Source organism: Nipponia nippon, unplaced genomic scaffold (assembly GCF_047370975.1).
Source record: "Nipponia nippon isolate SJK-2023a ecotype South Korea unplaced genomic scaffold, ASM4737097v1 scaffold_3, whole genome shotgun sequence".
Taxonomy (NCBI): Eukaryota; Metazoa; Chordata; class Aves; order Pelecaniformes; family Threskiornithidae; genus Nipponia; species Nipponia nippon.
Window position 1 is genome coordinate 4514530 of NW_028262347.1, and position 18692 is coordinate 4533221.

An 18692-nucleotide genomic window follows, 5' to 3' on the forward strand; every position below is an offset into this window, starting at 1 on the left:
GGGACTTTCAGGATGGGTTTTGTTCAAACAACATAGTCAGGAAACAACAAAGTCCAGAGCTTTTCATACCTTGTGTCTGTGTATGTTTTGCCCTTGAACATCACTGGGCATAAGGTAGATAGATAAACAAATCCTCCACACTGGCTTTTTTTTTTTTTTTCCAGTTTATCAATAACATTATCTAACCGTATTGCAATTAATTGCAATAATGACATCGAAAAATATTAATTGCAATGTTTGTAACTTGCACTGAAATTCATCTTCTACTAGAAAGTCAGTCCATGATTGGTAGAGAAACCAATAAAGCTATGAGTATTTACCTGCTACTAGTAAATGTTATTTACTTATCTTCAGGGACAGATTGTTCCCGCAGGCCAATTTGTTTGGATGACTGAGAATAAATAACATGCAGGCTTTTAAAGGCTACCTAGATGAGCTGCCTGAATGGATGCTAAATGAAAATAATTTGGAGCATGAAGGAGTAGTTTGAGAGTAAATAATATCTTTAAAAGTCCCTTCCTCTTTTTTCTCTTCTGAACGTTTGAGTGATTTCCAAGAGCAAAAATAAAAGTTCGATATATAGCATGACATGTGGAGAAAGAATCTCAGATGAGCAGAAGACTTCATGTTATAAGCACTGACAAATAATACCCAAATAGCTGGAGGGCACCTGTGATCTTTAGGAGAGATCAGCCCTGTAATGGAATAATCTGGCTGAGCAGTTGCCCTAGGTTACAGTAAAGAGGAGTGTTCCCTGTTTTAATCCTGCAGAAGAATTCTGTTTTGAAAGGTTTATATTCAATGAATGCATGGGTTTTAATGGCAAGTTTGTGCCACTAACCCCAGCATGCTTTCCAAATAAAGCATCCATCAGTGTCCGTGGGGAACATCCAGGAGTGCGAGAGTGGTACAAAGAGAAAGTCCTGTTCTCAGCGTTGTGTTTCCTGTAGCACACCTCCCAGGGTACCGTGCTGGGGCTGATGGTAACAGCTCTGCATTTATCAGAAACTTTTCTTACCACCGAAAAAGCTGAAAAGTATCAGCCAATGCATTTTGTGCTGATTTCTGTGATTTAGGTCTGCGGCTGACTTAAAAACAAGAACCAGGACATAGAAACCAAACCCTAAGCCTGGCATTTTCTACCTTCTTATTGCTCTAGCCTTACCCACATTGACCTGTATTTTGGTCTTATTTTGAATAACTCTCCAGATCTTTTTCATAGTGACCATGGTTTTATAAAGATTTGCCTTTTGGCATTTGAAGTTGCACTTGACTCCACGCTGGCTCCTTCCCCCTCTGCTCCTTTGGGTGCTGTAGCACCCTCTGTAACCATAGGAACATGTTTTTTTTAACAGAGACTTCTAGTTTTTGCAGATACAGGAGTTAAAGGGAGAAAAAAAAGAGATGTAGGTGTCAAATTCCCAGTCAATCTCCTCATTGATTGCTCCCGTGGGGTCAGTGTCCACACACTGAGCATGAGAGACAGCTTTGGCTCCTGCTGAAGCCACACTTCACATCTTGTGAAGCCCAGGCAAGAACAAAAAGGTCATCATGGGAAGACTGAGGTTGGAAGGGAGCTCTGGAGAGTCCAAACTTTTGCTTGCAGCAGATCTAACATCAATGCTAGATCAGGCTGCTCAAGGTTGACTCCATCCCGAGTTTTACGGTGTCTCCAAGTGTTGACATTGGACAGTTTGAGCAAGCCCACCACTTTGCATCCAGTACCTCCACCACGAGGTTGGTGTGCTTCTGGTTTAGGGTTCCCCACTCCCAAATGCTGCTGGCGGCATTTGCACTTGCTTTGCCCAGGCACAAGAGTCTATACTCAGAACTGGTGAATCTGACTTTTTCTACCAAGGCAACCAGTGATCCAGCGACGGCAACCAGGTGTGGTCCAACCCCGAAGATTAAACATGCAGAAACACCTAAAAAACCCTCCAAAGATTTATTACTAATGGGATCTGCCTCTTACCAGCCAGTCTGGTTTTCAAATGCATCTGCTATAAAACAGTTTTGCTGGGCTCATTTCCTCGCTGGTGTCTGCAGATACTTCTGCTTTTGCTTTTCAGGAGCGAAACAGCCTCTGGGTAGAGCCATATGGTGGGCTGCAGGTCGACTGCTGTTGCAGCTTGCCTAGGCACAAGGCTGCCGCTGCCCAATGCTTCTCTAACCTCATCAGCTACCTTCTCTGCCCCAGCAAATATCCCCCGCTGAGAGATGGGTCCTGGCAGTCAGTCCTTGCTGTGAATTTTGTGATGTAGGAAAGCGGCTTCATCTTAGGAAAGGCATCAAAGCGCCAGCAGAGGTGAGGTCTGAGCTGGCTGCGTGCAGGTTTCTGCGTTTCCCTGCTGGGTTCCTGTCTGCTTCTGTTTGAGGAAAATCTTTGTTCATCACTGAAGAATTTGCCTGTTGTTATGGCTCATTTTCTCACCCTGCTCAAGTTAGATCTGCAGACCCGTCAGCCCTCCGTATTCTCATTCCTCTCTTCCCTACTTGGAAAGACGGGTGCTGCCCGAATACAACACTTTCAAAACCATGTCGGTGCAGGAACCCACAAAACAAAGGAAATGCTGAGTTTAGCTTACCACAGCTCGTGACTCACCGTATCTTATTGACATACTCCTGGAAATACCCATTTCAAGTTTCCCCACTTGCTTATTATGGACACAGGTATATTTTTATAGTAAACTTGTCCTCCACATGCTTATAGTGAAAACGAGCATTGAGTTCTGCATCCATAGCGTCGAAACTCAGGATTTTCTCACGCATCCTATTGGCAATGGCCGTGTTCCACAAAGTGGTATCATCTCCAGCAGAAAACCAAGCCACAAAAGAAGTGTCACTGGTCCTCTTGGGTTGTGCTCGGCCCTCTGAGGTCATCTAGTTGGGCTGAAAGGGGAGTGTTACAGGGTAAGGCTGCATCACAAGGGGAAGAGTCAGCCTAGAGCAGGCATAAGCTGACTTTCGTCTTGCTCCATTGCATCCATGAGCTAGCTCTTGGTCTAGCAGGAGGTCTGACTCAGAGCAAGTCACCTGCACAAACAGCTTTTGACTTCACTTCTCAAGCACCCCAAATTTGCATCTAGCCCCCAGCTAGTTTAGCATGAGCTCATCATTTTCTGGTGCTAACAGCTATTTTGGGCTTGAGTAACATGCAGAGCACTACTCTAAACCCAGCCAACCCTGCGAAGAAGTAAGAAAAAAATATCTCTGGTCCTCACCCTCTGTGGGCTTCTCCAGCCACATCAAACGACTGGATCTAAGAACATTAAGACTGAGTTGCATGAAGTGCATCCTTCCCTCCTATTCCTTGCTACACTAATTATTTTTCTGTTGTGCTCTCAGGAGAGCATCCTGCCACACAGGAAAGGTGCTGTGAGTGCAGCAGTTCCTCCTAGAGGGTTATGAAACTCCCCTGGAATTCCTGCTGGATTGACATGCCGAGGTCATGAGAATGAATGAGGAGGGGCTCTTTGCATCAGAGGTCTGTCCATAAGGAAAGGGCTTTGGAAAAGGATAGCTTTTGTATTTCTATGTTATGCTTTGGCTAAGTAAGTAATATAAAAAAGACATCACGTATACAGAGATGGCAACATAAAGTGGGACTCATCTCGTGTAACCTTAGAGGTGTAAATCAGATCTTGTCACCCTGGGATCCCATATAGTCATCAAAGAGAAATAAGCACTTTTGTAGTATAATTCACTTCATCTGCCTGGTGTGAACGGTGCCCTGGAAAAGTGTATTCATCTTTTATTGACTCGGAAGGGAGTGCTCAGAACTAGCTCTTCAACAGAGCAGATCCTGCTTAGCCATCAATAGAGCTCCAGAAGCAAATCTGGGCATCTGAGTCATTTTGATGGGGTGAGCTAGGAGGGGGTTGTTGCAATTGTTTGTCTGTGTTAGCCTGGATTCAAGGGCCAGTTTCTTGTGAATACAGCTTAAATTAGGAAATGTTCCTGGCCAGGATTTGAGTCCTGGGTACTTTCTTCACCCACACATCGTGATGGAGCAGCGGGCCTCTCTGTCTGAGCACTGTCTCTCTATTCCCACTGGTCCTGATCTTATATTCCAGATGCAAATTTTAAGTAGCAGGTAGTAGAGAGGAGATTTTGTTGATTTTTAGATTTAGTCACAGTCTTTAACATATACATCCTTGAAATGCACTTGGAAAACATTAACGTCTTATGTCTCGAGCACTCAAAATGCAAAGGCTCTCACACTGACCTCCTGCCATATGCACTCAAGTTAAGTGGTTGGCTCGTGCTCCTTGTCCACTGTAAGGAAACCCATCACCCTGCCGTTGGGAAGAGCAGGCTATTTGCTCATGCTCTCTTAAACACAGATCCTAACTTAAACTTAGTAAGTTTGTTGAATGAACTCCTAAGATCAACCTAAGTGGCTTTTTAGCACTTAATACCCAGTGGTTTTATCACCTTCGCATAAGCTAAAAGTGTTACGTCTGAATCCTTCTATCACAAATATGTACAGGAATCAATGAGCGTGAGCACTGAGCAAGATTTATGAATGAAGGATCTGTTTACTTAGAAGTCTGTAATGGCAAGAAAGTCACAAATAGATAAAATGACAAAACACATAGTTAAGATTATACTTAACAGGAATAAGGTCTCTCCTGGCAGCTTCAGCATCTCCAAGGGCTTTCTTTTAAATCACAACTTCTCTCTTAGCAGAAGATGATGCCTGTATATCGGCAGGATCTGCCACCCTCCTACGATGCGGCATTATCACATCTTTTCTGGCTGGAGGCAGTGAGCACTGAATGACTAGAGTTGACGTCTTCAGAGGTGAAGATGAGGGTTGCCCGCTGTGGACAGCTGGCTCTTCCTGCCATGCCACATCCACGGGCTTCAGGGGACGCGAAGTCCGGCAGAGACGACCCAAGGCACAACCCCTGAGCAAAGGGGCTGCTCTTCCTAACTAGCGATGAGGCTTTTCCTCTGGTATTTGGTCTGACATATTTCTGCTCACAATCAACAACCTAATTTCCATATAGAGTGAGCCAGCAGCCTAACTGGAAATCTTCATGTTGATGTAACTGCTAATTACCCTCAGTATAATTAATGTGCAGTAACACAGCCTGTGTTTATTGCAGAGAGGGCCAACCTGCGGCTCCCGAGTGGTTGAAGCGCAGTTCTCATGGTGGGGTGATTTTGCACAGGTAGCAGAGGAACTGGGTTGGTGCAGAGACCGTCGGATATCATCAGTCTCTCCTTGTGGGGGGAGATGAGCTGACGGGGTCTCATCTGGTTGGTGTCTATCCCCCAGAGGAGTCTGAACCAGGAATCTGGAAACGTGCCCTCCTCTTGGCGCTCGGAGGTATGTGGTGTGTTTTTCGTGGCTTCGGGCTGTAGAAAGACTTTAATGTACAACTCTCAGGACCAGGGAATTTGACCATCTACTGCCTTGTTATAATTTTCCAGATATCTGAGTGTGTTGGGGCAGGGCAGGGCAGTGGAGGGAGAAGATGGGAGGTGCGTCTACCGCAGGGTCATAGAAGTGTTGGTTGGCAACATCAGCTGGAGGACTCTAATTCAGCCTCCTGCGTGAAGCGGAAGGAAGCACTGTCAGCTCTGGACTGGCTTAGCTGCGGTTTCATCCAGCTATGCCTTGAGTCACTTCTGCAATTCATGATCTGTCATTTCCCAACAACCCGTCACAGTGCTGTACTACCTGCCTGGAGGCATTTTTTCTCCTGCTGTCCCACTTGCACCTCACAAGCCACAGTCTGTGGCTGCTGCCCTTTGTTATAGTGCCTGACTCTGCCACAAAGAGCTTGACTTTGTTATCTTTGCCCTTCCGAGTAGCTGTAGGCAGCTATTGGGCTACCCTTCAGCCTCCTCTCTGTCAGGCTCAACAAGCCTGAATCCCTCAACCTATTTTCCTAAGATGTGTGCCCCATGCCCCTGACCACCTTGGTAGCATATCTCAAGGCAGCTCCAAACCAGTCAAGTCTCAACAGGATTTGGGAGTCCACGTGCGTGGTGAAATCCTGGCCCTAATATACAAACATCTTCCAGGACAAGAAATCAAAGGAGTCTTAATAAACAGGTTGTATTAATAAGTAAAGATATTTCATCCTCTTAAAAATATATCTGTATGAAACTACAGCATGGATTAGTTTCCATACAGACCAGCCTGTTCATGAAATCAAAGCACAGTCGTGAGTGTTGCTATAGCTTATGAAGAAGCGTGCTTTTATCACTGCGCAGTGGAAGGAAAGAAATCCCACAATTTCAGGGTCCAGAGTTGCTTTAATGTCTTGTGCCTTCCGTTTTACCTGAGGAATACCTACAGGCTGTGAGATACTTTCCAGTCCAACCTACTACCCTTTGATTTCCCTTGCTGTCAACGAGACCAGCAGTCAACCAGAGCAGTACATCAGCTTGGTGCTGCTGCTTTTCTCTGGACGAAGTTTGCACCTTGCTGGAGGTGAGTGACCCCGCTGCCCATAAAGGTGAGCAAAGCCTGGAGGAGAGGGAATGGGACGTGCTCCAAGCTTGCAGGGAGAGTGCATTTACTCACCGAATCGCCTTGACAGGCTGTGCTGAAGGCTAGGGTTGACTATTTCAGGTACAGCAGCGACGCCGTCATGCTGCGAAGTTGAACGAGGGAGCCCTTTGAGGGAGAAGCAAACTGGAGGAATGGAAGAAAGGGGACTCACAAGCCCTAGAAAATGCAAAAGGACAGATCCCAGATCTGGCTGGGCCTCCCCTTTGGTGCTAATCTTTCATGGCTCAAGCCGTGTGAAGAGGCATTGCTAGGAAGATCTAGTTAGGAGTGATCCGTGCTTACTGACCTGAATGTGTGTGGTCCCTCCTTTTCCTCTCACGAGCATACACTTCCTCCATCCCTGGCCACCCAGCCCTGACCTCACTGGCAGGGTTTCCCCATCGATTCAACACTTGCCTTTTTTAGTGCAGCACCATAAAATCAGCAAGAAGCCAGCCCTCTCCACCCTGAGTCATGGGGTTGAGTTTTTTGAACTTCGACCAAACAAATTTTTTTCCGTGGGGAAACCCATCTGTCTGACATAACCTAGACTGCATCTGCAAGCACTTCTAGTCCACAAAAGGTGTTAAGACGCAGAAGTTCTCTGCTGATTTTCATACCACAGTGCAAGAACCGAGCTTCTTCCTGGGTACATGGGAAAGAGCTGCTTCAAAACCTGGAGACGTGACCCCAGTGATGGTGTGACTTGGTCTGCAATGCTTTTCCAGATATACCCCAAAAGCAGAGTCCCCGAGAGAGGGGGTGGATTTATTGCACAAGGCTTTTAAGTGTCTTAAAGTCAGACATCTGTGACCAAGCTAGCAGCTTTGACTGCCTTTATACTCAACACAGAAATAAACACTAGTTTGCACTGTTCTACAGTTTTACATTTTATATTTGCTTAATTTGGGCTAACACAAACTCACCTCCGGAGACACCTTTTTCTCTCCATTGACTATAAAGGGCAGGTTTGGAAATCACTTTTGCAAATGCCTGAGTTAGGATGAATGAATCCCATATAGAGAGATTTTGGGGATAGGCATCTCATTATTTCTTCCTTTGTAAGATTTTTATATAAGATTATTTTAAGATTTCCATGTGTCATAGGTACAAACACAGCGCTCTTCTACATCAATATTACATCACTGCTTTTGCCATCCACATTTTACCTCTGCTCCCAGGCAAATATCCTGCTTTTTCCTTGCTGCTGTCTCTTCATCCATCAACACCCAACCCACAGAAGTACTGGCGTGCATCTGTGACGAGACGTTTCAGTTATTGCCTAATCCTCCCCAGCGGACTCCGTGCTGCTGCATGAGAATCAGAAAGTGAAAATAACGGACTGATTTTTGGTCTCCAAAGCTGAACGAAAATGAAAGAGTGAAAGTAACCACAGACAACCCGACAGCTCTCGGCTGGTGAGTATTTGTAGCAGGGTGATGCTTCATCGGTGGCAAGGAGGAGACCCTGCTGTCACCTAAATGTTACCTGCTCTACATGCACAGGGACCATGGCACTCAGTCTGGTAGAGTTAATAAAACTAAAGTCACCCAAATCACGTGCCAAATTTTTCAGCTGAACTGTACTATATTAAAACCACTGTTGATCCGTGTGGGGAAAGGATGGATTGAACACATTTGTCTCCAAAATGCAAGGATTGCCATAAGCCAGCATTTGGGATGTTGTGTAGAAGAATAGCTCAAGGTAAATAGTTTAAAACGGATAATATACACCGGGTCTCCTTAGAGGGATTAGGCAACCTGGTAAATCTTTTACATGCTTACCTTTTCCCCGCATTTTCTCCATAAATGTGATACTTTTTACATGGCCCTGGACAAGGGTTGTGTTGTTTGCCTGGGAGATGGGCCACATTCCTTACCAGAGAGCTGCACAGCAGAGCTGCTTTGAGACCACTTCTGGGACACTAGGAAGGATAGAAACAGCAGCTGCTGCCTCTTCTGGGCAACTCAAATTTTTGGTCTGATCTGGGTCAGTTTTTTAATCGTCACTTTCAAGTGACTGCTCACGCTCATTCCAACACCTGGCAAGGGTGAACATACTTGGCTTAGCGGTAGGGTGAGATGTGCGTGTCTCGGCATCCTAGTTGTTGCAAAAGAGTGTGCTGGCCTTGAGGTGTCTGCGCTCCCTCTCTGTCTTCACTCACATCAGCAGAGTACCTCCCAAAACCAGAGGTGACACACAAGTCAATGAAGGTGACGTGTCCAACATCTGGACATCTTCAGGTCCTGCCTGTGGCCATGGGATACCAGGATCTTTGCTGCCCTCTAAGGAGAACAATCCAGAACAGCATACATCTCCTTGATTCACACATCCAAGTGACGTTTCTCTTCCTTACATTTTGTTTTCTCATGCCCGTTTGGCTTCTGCTGCTGTGGTTTACACCTTCCTGAAGACCTGCACTGCTCAATCTACTTAGCATCTCTTTGGCTATTCATTTACTTCTTCCATGGGGACCGAAGACTCAAGAGAAGGCTTTGAAGGCTTTAGTAGCACCTCTTTTTCTGCGGTAGAAATAGTGCCCTCCTCTGACGCTGCTGGTTCAAAATCCCCCTTTTCCTGCACTGCAGACACAAGAGGTATTTGCATTTCCTTGCATTTGGACAGCTACCTCAGCGTGGCCTGCTTTGAGCAGGAGGCTGGACTGCTGTCTTTAGCATCTGATAGAAAGAAAACTGAGGTAGATATCAGAACATCCTCGTGGAGAAGCCAGATCTGGACTTCGATACACTTTCCCTAGAAAAGTGCTGCCAGTCCTGTTTCTTTTCAACCATGACATGGAAAAATTATTGAAAGTACTTCATCTATGAATCTCTGGGCTCCCAGCTGGGAGAAGACTGGAGGATCCAATAGGATTTTTCCATCTCTGACCTTTATGTGTTGAAGAAATGGAGGTTTGTCTTACAGGACAGGCCACATGGGAGCTGGCCTGCAGCAGAGCTCATTCAACATCACCTCTCCATCCAGAAAGTGCAGAGCTCTGGGCAACACATAGGCACTGCCTACACTGATATGAAAGGCAGAATAGTGCCAGTTATAAAGCAGTAGAGCACAATTTTTATAAAAATCAGTGAAATGCAAAAGTATGACCTCATAGACCTCAGGAGTAGGACGAGAGGTTCATGGCTTCTTTCGGTTATTTGTGGTTATAACAACCACCTCGTTACAGTATTCCTGGACTGTTACCTATATTTTAGACACAGGACATTTTTTGGATACACTCAAGAAAGTTTGCTCAGATTAATTAAAACTGTGTACAAGTGAAAGAGTTTGGTTTCATTCCCACTGCTCATTTGTTCACAACTAAACTGGACTCATTTTCCTCCACTTCCAAAAGAAGAGTGCCCACAGAAGGATTCTAAACAGTTTCGCTGGTCCATTGTAAGAGTTAACCCAGGTTAGCTTTTGTTGATGCCAGTTACATGGAAAAAATTTTTGCCATCCAAGGCTGGCTTGCCGCAAATTGCTCTGCGTGGGATTTCACCATCAGGCCTTTTGAAATCTTGAACTATTTTTCCATTGCATTTTTGATATCACAGCTGGGTATTGATTGATTCCTAAGCTGGTATCTGCTGTGGCTGCTTTGCTTACTTTTGCACTGTGGATATTTTAAGTCCTTTCTGAAGAAAGAAGAAACTTGGTGTTGACTGCCTGTCCCCTTCCTTTCTCTGTATATAATGACTTTTTTGAGCGGCAGCATTCCAGCCATGACCTGATACTTTACTGTGTTAAAGACAGAGGACCAACAAGGATTGCCTGGGCATCAAGCTCAGTATCTTGCTATTCTTCTTCAGAAATGTCCATCAAATGCTGTCTTAAACCAGAATCCCAGAATCCCATTGCTCCAATACCTCGAGACATGCTTCCAACAGCCGTGCTCTTGCACTACTACAAAATGTAGGACGGAATTAATAAGTACTGTTACAAAGCCTTTACAATCAGGCAAGGGGAAATACGTAGCCTGACCATATTAATTATATTCTGAGAGGCTGGAGAAGAGCAGACTATGAACATCTGTGTGTACTCAGAGACAGGCTGGTTGGTCTAATGCCACCAGAGATGGTCTGCCGGGAACAGAAGCGCGTGTAGGTGCTGCGGCAGCAGCGGCAGGCCCCATGGGGAATGAGGAAATGGAAAGGGAAGTCACCAGACACAGTTATCTGCTTCTGACACGTGATGCTGCAAGTCAGCAAACTTGGGAGAAATCCTGAGGAAACAGCAAATCGCAATTGTCACCACATTTCTGGGCAGGCATGAACAAATCTCCCCGGAATAACAGTAGAAATCTTCTCTTTTCTGTGAGTTTCCCTTTTTATGAAAAGGGGCAAATTTATGACTGGGTATATATTGCAGTGGGACTTTTGAGGGATCAGATAACCGTTTCTCCAGGGAGAAGAGTGAAGCAACAGTTCAGCTGGTTGCTCTGAGACTCCACTTCAAGGTAAGCTCTTATTCCTTTCTCACCATTGACTGCAATATTTGAAGTGTTTCCTTAGCTTCAGAATAAATACATCAGACAAAAGGTGGGCTGCGGTTGCTGAGCCCTAACATCCCCCCTCCAAGGAGAAAATGAGAGTCTATGCATGCACTGTATTTCGCAGCTCTTTAACATTTTATATTAGGGAGGGCAAGGACAGAAGGAATGACTTGGGAAAGAAACTCAAGCATAGAAAAGTAAAGATCTGGAGAATATGAGAGACATGTAGAGGCAGAAGAGACTGGAAGAAGCTTGGAAATTGTCACCACACAAGCTAATCCCTGGTCCTTGAAAAAATAATAAAATCAGGTGGGCTCCAGGAAAGATCAAAACCTCAAAGAAGGAATGCTGTTCCCAAAGGGAGTAAACTATGCCACTATGAACTGGCACTCCCAGAAGCTGATCCCCCAGATCCCAATAGATCTGAAGCCCTCAGTTTATGTGTCACCCATCTGGAAAAGTCACCAAAACCTGGTGGGACACTCTGAAGTGGTGGCAGCTGCTCACCTGTTGCTCCAGCCAAATGTTGAACCTGGCCAAGGATGCTTCAGGGAAACAATCAGCATGGAAAACCTTGGGAACAGATGCACAAGGAGATGCCTGATGGTGAACTGAGATGTCTAATTGTAGGAAAGCAGATTCTGTCTTGGTTTTTTTTTTTTAATTATTTATCTTGATGATTGCAATTTCTCCTGACTGTCTTGGATATCTCTTTGAGGATGAATTATTCCCTAAGCTCCAGCAAGGTCTTGGCTAGCTAAGAGCCAACACCAGGCATTGGGTTGTATCTGAACGCCCCTGCCTGCAGCACGGGAGTCTGACAAAGGTTGTGCAAGAGGCACTGAAGACGCTGGGTGCAGACTCCCCTCCTGATCTGAGGGTGGCTAGTGCAGCCAGGCACCCCTTTACACCTGATCTGGCAACATCACTTGTCTTATGAATTATTGCCTCTCGATTACAGCAGGCACCAAACAGATGGGAGTTGGGTTTGTATCCTCTTTCATGTGCAATGTTGGGATAGGGTAGACTCAAGGTCTTATTTTGGCCCACTGACAGTTTGGCTCACAGCTGTAGAGAAGATTTGATTCAAGGTTATCAGAAATGCCATAAAACACCTTGCATAATTAAGTTTCAGTTGCCAAGTCACCTGGAAAATTCACATCAAACTCATGAATAAGGAGACGAGGAGGGGGAGCTTATCAAGTACCATAACTCCACCCATGACCTTGCAAAAGACCTTTGGAAATAAACAGGTCCTGGCTCCACCCCTGGACAAACTTACTCTAAACCCTGTTTGAGAAATCTAACAACTCTGCCTTCCTGGAGATCATATATAAACTGCCCTAAGGTCACCGCCAGTTTCAGACTGTAGCAAAGGCATTTGAAAGTCCTCTACCACTTTGGGGCTGTGAGAAGAGTCCTGTGAATAAAAATATTTATGTGCCGCTCTTTCGCACGGTAGGTTGGTTTCTATATATCTGAAATTAAGTTAGTTAGATATATTTTAAGCTTGTGGAGGGGGTGGTGCAAAAGAAGGACTTTTCAGTAACTTTTCTGCCTGAGCTGGGGCAGATACTGGCATGCTCTGGAGAGCACTGTAGTAAGTCACTTCTTGTGGTTCACTCTTCTCAGTTTTCAGCTTACTGGTCACCACATTCCTGATCCAGCACTGGTAAAGAGATAACGGACCAGATGTCTTGGGTCAGAACAAGGGTATCTCTAGCTCAAAATCCTGAATCCAATGGAAATTAATACATGTGGGTCAGGGAAAAGAATAAGAAAAGGACAAATGTGCAAGGTGACTTTCCAAGCCTTCAGCAGTCCTCAGCTCAGACATTTCCCCAGCCAAACATGGGGTTTGTGTTTTAGAGGCTATGACAGCTTTCTCTCCCATGAATCCTTTTAGCTGCTTGTCCTGCCTGCCTTATTTAAAATGCTAATTATTTTAAAACCACTCCATCGAATGTCTATCAATGAAAATGGAAATACCACTGCTATCCCAAAGCCCGTGGTGCATCTGAAAGAAGATAAAGCACCCTGCATTGCTGCCAGCATCACAGGGAATTTTTCAGCAGTTTGCTCCAAAAAGAAAGATCTTGCTGACTGCTGAAAATCATATCAACACCTGAGAAAGACAAAATAGGACCTGTTTCTGTTCAAGAAATAGAAATTCCTGCACCAGTGCCTTGTACTGCACAGGAAAAACAATTAGCAAAGCTAAAGATGTGGATCGGCAGGAATCCTGTGCAACTGTGGGAAGAGCTGCTCCTCAATATCTGCATTGCTACAGCAGCAGCCAGGGTGCCAGTGATATAGAGACGTCATCCCTTGTGCTTGCTGCTACTATCTGCTTGGCCTCTTCTCTTTCTGTAAGTTCATTGTCTGGGGTTGCACACCCCAAAAATGCAAGCTGAGCAGCAGGACACCCATTTCCCAATGTCAGCTGAGAGCCAGGATCTCAAGCTGGACCACTTTGGGTTAAACATCTGACCTAACTGAGGGGAGATTAATCCTGCTGTGAGCACAGAGGAGTTATGGAAGAGCTCCATGTCTGTGTGAACTTGGATGGGGCCAGAGACCCATAGGAAGCACAGCATCACTGTTGTTTCCCTTCCAAATCCCCCATGAGACTAAAGCCCAGCTCAGCATTGCAGGTGGCTGAGCAGAGTATGTGCCCAGCTGCAGGTCCTCTGCTGTGGGAGGGTCCTCAGAGCAGAAGGGAGAGAGAGAGTATTCTGAAATAGGGGCTACCTCCCCTGGGTTGTTTCAGGCTTTTTTCTCCAGTGCCAAAGAAAAAGCCGAGCTCTTGGCCAACACAGGTAGGCTGGAAAAGGTGGTCTTGTCCCAACACCATGCCTCAGTTCCAAGAAAACTTTGCCGTGTGAGCTGCTTAGATGTGGGGTGGGTTTGGATCCCTCCTCAGATGGGCTAAATTCTCCCACTGCTGCCTCATCTAGGCACCTAAAACCTATTTTAGATTTCACCCTTATTCCCCTGTTGATTTTTCCATATCCAGGAGGACAGAAGTTGTTCCCTCCTCGGTCTCTCATAGTCCTCTCCTCTGATAGCCGTGTCCCACAAGCACAAAAATTACTCCAGGCCATTATAAGCTTTCTGAAGTTGAGTGTCTCTCTGCATTTGCCCTCCAGGTGAGCAAGAGCCCTTCACTTGAAATCCTCCCCACAATGCTGTTGCTGCTGCTGCTGCTGCAGATCTTGGCGAGCTGCCTCTGGCTGGGACGCAGCGAGGTGGTGACATCCTTTGAAAGTTCATGCCCTCAGTTTTTCTTCCGGGAAACCCCCCCAAATGAAGCCCTGGAGCCAGAGAACCCAGCCTGGATCTGCCAGCGTTACAAGAACCAGTATTACTATGCCACCCTGTATGATAGGAACAGGCGTATTCCCGTATACTCTGCTTACCTCTACCAGCCTGGACCTGGCACGAGACCTAAAACATGGCTGGTTGAGCCCCAGGTGAGTGTCCTCCCTTATAGTGCATCACTAAAAGATGAACTGCAGCATTTAACCAAACACTACTTTTTCCTTCCACCCCCGCAAACATGCGAATGCACCCACTGGATGGGATTCGTCTCATCTAACTTCAAACACCTTCACCACATGATTCCTCTGATGTGTTTGAGACATCAGCAGGAGGATGAGATGAGTCACATCCTGAAAGTGCCCATTTTTCCACATTGACCTTACAGGAACATTAAGTCAAATTATATTACATTATATTATATTAATTTACATTACATTAAATCAAATGGCCCCCCTCCCTGTCCCATGCTGTGGTGGGGGACCAAATGATGGGGAAAAGACATCCAACAGCAGCTAAATTTGAGGGACCAGCTGTGCTGGGCTCTGATCTCCACTTCACCCTGAGCTGTTTTGCATCCCTGACATAGCTTATTTGCTCCCAGTTAAGAGTCAGTTTATCTTTGTAAGTGGCATGGGAGAAGTGCAGAGAAACTCAGAATTGGGTGACATGACCCAGTGAAAAAGTCCAGGTACAGGCACTCAGCAATGAGACGGTTGGATTAACAGGGTAAATTTATTAAGTGATATTTCAGGCAGTGAAAAGTGAGTAGGATCAGTATCAGTCAAGTCAGAAGTGCATGATCTCCATCCACCTGCAGTTGCCCATTACCACCATTGCCTCAGGCTTGGTTCAGAAGGATCCACCAGACACACAGATCTCTGCAAACTTCAGAACTCCCTTCTGACAAACTTCAGACCTTCAGTAAAAAAAGACCAAGCAAATTATGGAACAGAAGAAGAGAAAATTCAGGTCATTGCTAGGGACACAGTGGCAGCAGGGTGTTTAGATGAAAATGAGCCACAGAAGAAAGCCATATGCCCTGTTCCAGAGGAAGGCTAAATATGTTTCCCTAAATATGAAAAGAAAGGTGTTATAGTTACGAAAAAAAGCGTTTGCACTTGTTACTCATAGGAACTCAAGCAACTAATTTCGTGTTGCACCACTGCAGCCTCCATATTTAGAGGGGATAAAAACCTCTCTTTTCCTCCTGGACCATGGACCCAGGCCATCTGTGAAACCTGTGATTTTGCTAGTTTTCTTCAGAGGTCTTTTAGGTTCCCCAGGTCTCTTTGGGGATTATGAGCTTCTTTAAGAGGCTGATCATTTCTAACTTCTTTTCAGTGATGCTGCAGAAGGAACACATCTGTGCTCCCTGGCACAGATCAGCTCTGAAACACGTTATTAGCACTGCAGTAGCAGATCCCACTTGCACTGATGTATTTTTGCTTACTGAGCAAAAAGCTTCATCCTCGCAATGAACTATAGCCCTCCCAGGGAAACATCACCTCTAGGACTGGTTTCCCTACACATCTCCCTGTGTATGGGGTTAGAGGAGGCAAACACTGGTGTTTCAGAAGTGTGATACACCTGCAGCAACCACACATACTTCTTCCCGAGTGAGAGAGAAAGTAGGAAAAGAGCAGAGGGTTTGAGTCCTCCTCATCTCCTCCTGGTAGTCCTGTGGGCTCCGTGGCTCTTCTGCTCATCCTCTTCCCATCCTGTCCACCTTCAAGGACTCCCTAAGACACCCAACCTTCAAAGAGGGTATCTATATGCTTGTTTTCCCTAAGCTTGTAAAACACTAGGGCGTTGACAGATTGGATTAAGAAAAGACATGAAAACCTTTCATAGAGACTGAGAGAGCTCTTGGGGAAATGGGGCTCAACGGAGCAAAGGCCAGGGCTGATGATAGTGTGATTAGATGCAGGTGATGAAGGTTGGATGTGATTAATGGTGGTGGGAGGAACTGGAGAGAGCTCTGGGCAGATGTGGGATGTGGAGAAGGGAGGAAAGGGAACCAGATGTGGCAGGGGAGATGTCTCACTAAAGTCACCTTTCAAACCTGGGAGTGGAAAATGCTCATTTTCTCATGCGTCCACCCACACTCCCACCACAGGCTGCAGGCTGGATTTCAAAGGTCACAAGTCAAATCGAGAGCAGTCAAATTCTGAGCTTTATTTTTTTGTTTAATCTCTTGTGTTCATCGGGGAGGGGCAGCTTTATGATTTCTCTCTGATTCATGCATTTTCATACGCTGAGACGACAAAAAATGGGTGCTGGGCACTCAGAGACATCTGTTCCAGGGAAAACTTCTCCGTTACTCCCATCCCAAATACTAACACCTTTTCCTCTTCTTTACCTGTCAAGCTGATGGGTCCAACTTATCCCAAAACTATGGAAAGAGAGTGGACTCTCGTAAATTCTTTCAGCGTCAGCTTAGAGCAGCTCAGCAAGAGCCAGGCTATCCTCCAAGACTATAAGAACCTGACAGGTTTGAACCGTGGCCATTTGAACCCCAGTGGCCATCACGCCGACTCCAGCAGCAGGACGGCTACCTTCACTCTCACCAACATAGTGCCCCAGAATGAGAAACTCAACGGCGGCGCCTGGAACAACTATGAGCAGCAAACAATGATGCGGAGGACCCAGGGATGTAACACCACCTATGTCGTCGTGGGCGCCGTGCCTGGGAACAACTATATCGCCAAGGGGAGGGTTAATAAACCCAGCTACATCTGGTCGAGTGCCTGCTGCGAGGTAGACACCAACCACAGGAAGGCTTGGGCAGTCATTGCTGAGAACGACAAGAACGAGGTCCAGCTCCTCACGCTGGGGGAGCTGGAGGACATGTTGACCCAGCTCTATGGGAGGGACCAGGTTTACCTGTTTGACAGAGACTGTCCCCGGGAATAAGCCCCACTTCACATCCCAGCTGTAAAAGGCTTGGGAGCTTTCGCCACATGCCCTGTGCAGTGTCTGTCCTGCTTCCTTCTCTAGCAGTTTTCCAGCTCTGTCTCTCAGAGCAGCTTCTCCTCTGATAAAAGGGAGAAAGAGGTCAGCAGAGCCTGCAGCTGGTTTGCTTTGCTGATCACCCTTGGAGATTGGATAACAGCCCGTGGGCAAGGAAGTCAGAGCTTGTCACTGAGACTAGAGGGGCTTTGCCTTTTTCTCTCTTTTTCTCCATGCCCATATACAGATAGTAGTTCCTTCCTCTCCTCGTTAGATATCACTGATAATGTGCTGCTGACTTGTCCCTCGCCTCCTCAGGAAGGGCGTGGGTCTAGGGTGCCCAGAGAGGTTGTAGAGTCTCCATCTCTGGAGATACTCAAAACCTGACTGGGCGCAGTCCTGGACAACCTGCTCTAGCTGACCCTGCTTGAGCAGGGGTCTGGACTAGAGGACCTCAAGAGGTCCCTCCCAACCTCAACAATTTGGTGATTCTGCAATTCATCCTGGGGCCAGGAAAGCAAAGATCCCAAGGGCTGCTGACGGTCTGTAAGGATTATCCTATGAATACATTCTAACTACAGCCAATGACCACAGCAAAGGATAAAGGGAGAGAGGAAGGTGGAAAGGACGAAGACAACTAAGCGTAGGAGGAACATCCCAGCTCTCTTGAAGACTGTAGATACGTAAAAAAACGAGAAGGAAGGAAATAACCTACATTAATCTCAAGGCTCCCTATCCCTGAACTTACATGAACACTGTGCTTATGTAAATTTACTAGCAGGTTTTTGTTTGCTTGCATTTGGACCATGCACCTTGAGAGCAGGAGCTGAGGTATCAGACAACCAGGCTCAGCGATCAGATATACAGCAGGCTTTGACCAGTTGAAGGTAAATTTCTGTGATACACTGGTTGGATAATTTCATTCTCTGCTCTGCTTCTGAACCTTTCTGAAGATTTATGTATAACTGATTTTGTGAAATATATTCAATGGGTGTAAAAGATCAATGTATGCCATATAATTTACTTTCTGAGTAGTTTACAATATAAATTATTTGCTCCAGTGCTGGATCATAGGGTCATCTTACATGTAAACCAGAATTTGCTTCCCGCTGAAAATTCTACTACTAGTAATGCCCTAGTACCTACAGCACCCTTGCAGGAGGTAGGCTGTCCAAATCCAATCTCAAGATGCCGTAACACCTACAAAAGTGGCACCATCAGACTCCAGTTACTTTTGCTACAAATGTGCATGAACAAAGTGAATCACGGTGGAAACAACTCATACAAACTGTCTCACTTACAGAGATACCAGCTTCAGCCTGAACTTCTCAGCTCAGGAGCTGCTCATCAGTCTACCGGGTCTCATCGCTCACCCAGGACAAACCTCTTTAGAGGCTGCAGAGAAACATGGGGGTAGGG

At 45.9% G+C, this 18692-nt stretch overlaps 2 protein-coding genes across 5 annotated transcripts in view; one reads left to right on the forward strand and one right to left on the reverse strand.

Moving 5' to 3' along the window:
- Window positions 1-10855: 10855 nt before the first annotated feature.
- Window positions 10856-18680, forward strand: LOC104010489 (endonuclease domain-containing 1 protein). Of its 3 annotated transcripts, XR_015706743.1 has the most exons (4): window positions 12322-12461; window positions 14153-14476; window positions 16692-18160; window positions 18577-18680. XR_015706743.1 is itself a non-coding variant. In XM_087767024.1 (3 exons), exons 2-3 carry the CDS (start codon window positions 14189-14191, stop codon window positions 17235-17237), a joined length of 834 nt encoding a protein of 277 aa, XP_087623150.1. In that variant the 5' UTR covers window positions 10856-10967; window positions 14153-14188; the 3' UTR covers window positions 17238-18341. The 3 variants fall into 3 exon arrangements, 2 of the variants coding, with proteins under 2 accessions (XP_087623150.1, XP_009460883.1); XM_087767024.1 differs by lacking the exons at window positions 12322-12461; window positions 18577-18680 and adding an exon at window positions 10856-10967 and having other exon boundaries at window positions 16692-18341; XM_009462608.2 differs by lacking the exon at window positions 18577-18680 and having other exon boundaries at window positions 16692-18341.
- The window catches only part of LOC104010490 (interleukin-2 receptor subunit alpha), a 29822-nt gene continuing 25615 nt past the window's right edge, over window positions 14486-18692 (reverse strand). For both annotated transcript variants that reach the window (XM_087767030.1, XM_087767027.1), the window contains one exon: window positions 14486-15240. The gene's annotated coding sequence lies outside the window, so the exon portion shown is untranslated. The remainder of the gene's footprint in view (window positions 15241-18692) is intronic.

Excerpts from the sequence above, each read along its gene's own strand:
- LOC104010489 (XM_087767024.1), top strand. The coding sequence starts at position 14,189 with ATGCTGTTGCTGCTGCTGCTGCTGCAGATCTTGGCGAGCTGCCTCTGG. Across the intron at positions 14,477-16,691 it reads CATGGCTGGTTGAGCCCCAG|CTGATGGGTCCAACTTATCC; the intron begins GTGAGTGTCCTC and ends TTACCTGTCAAG.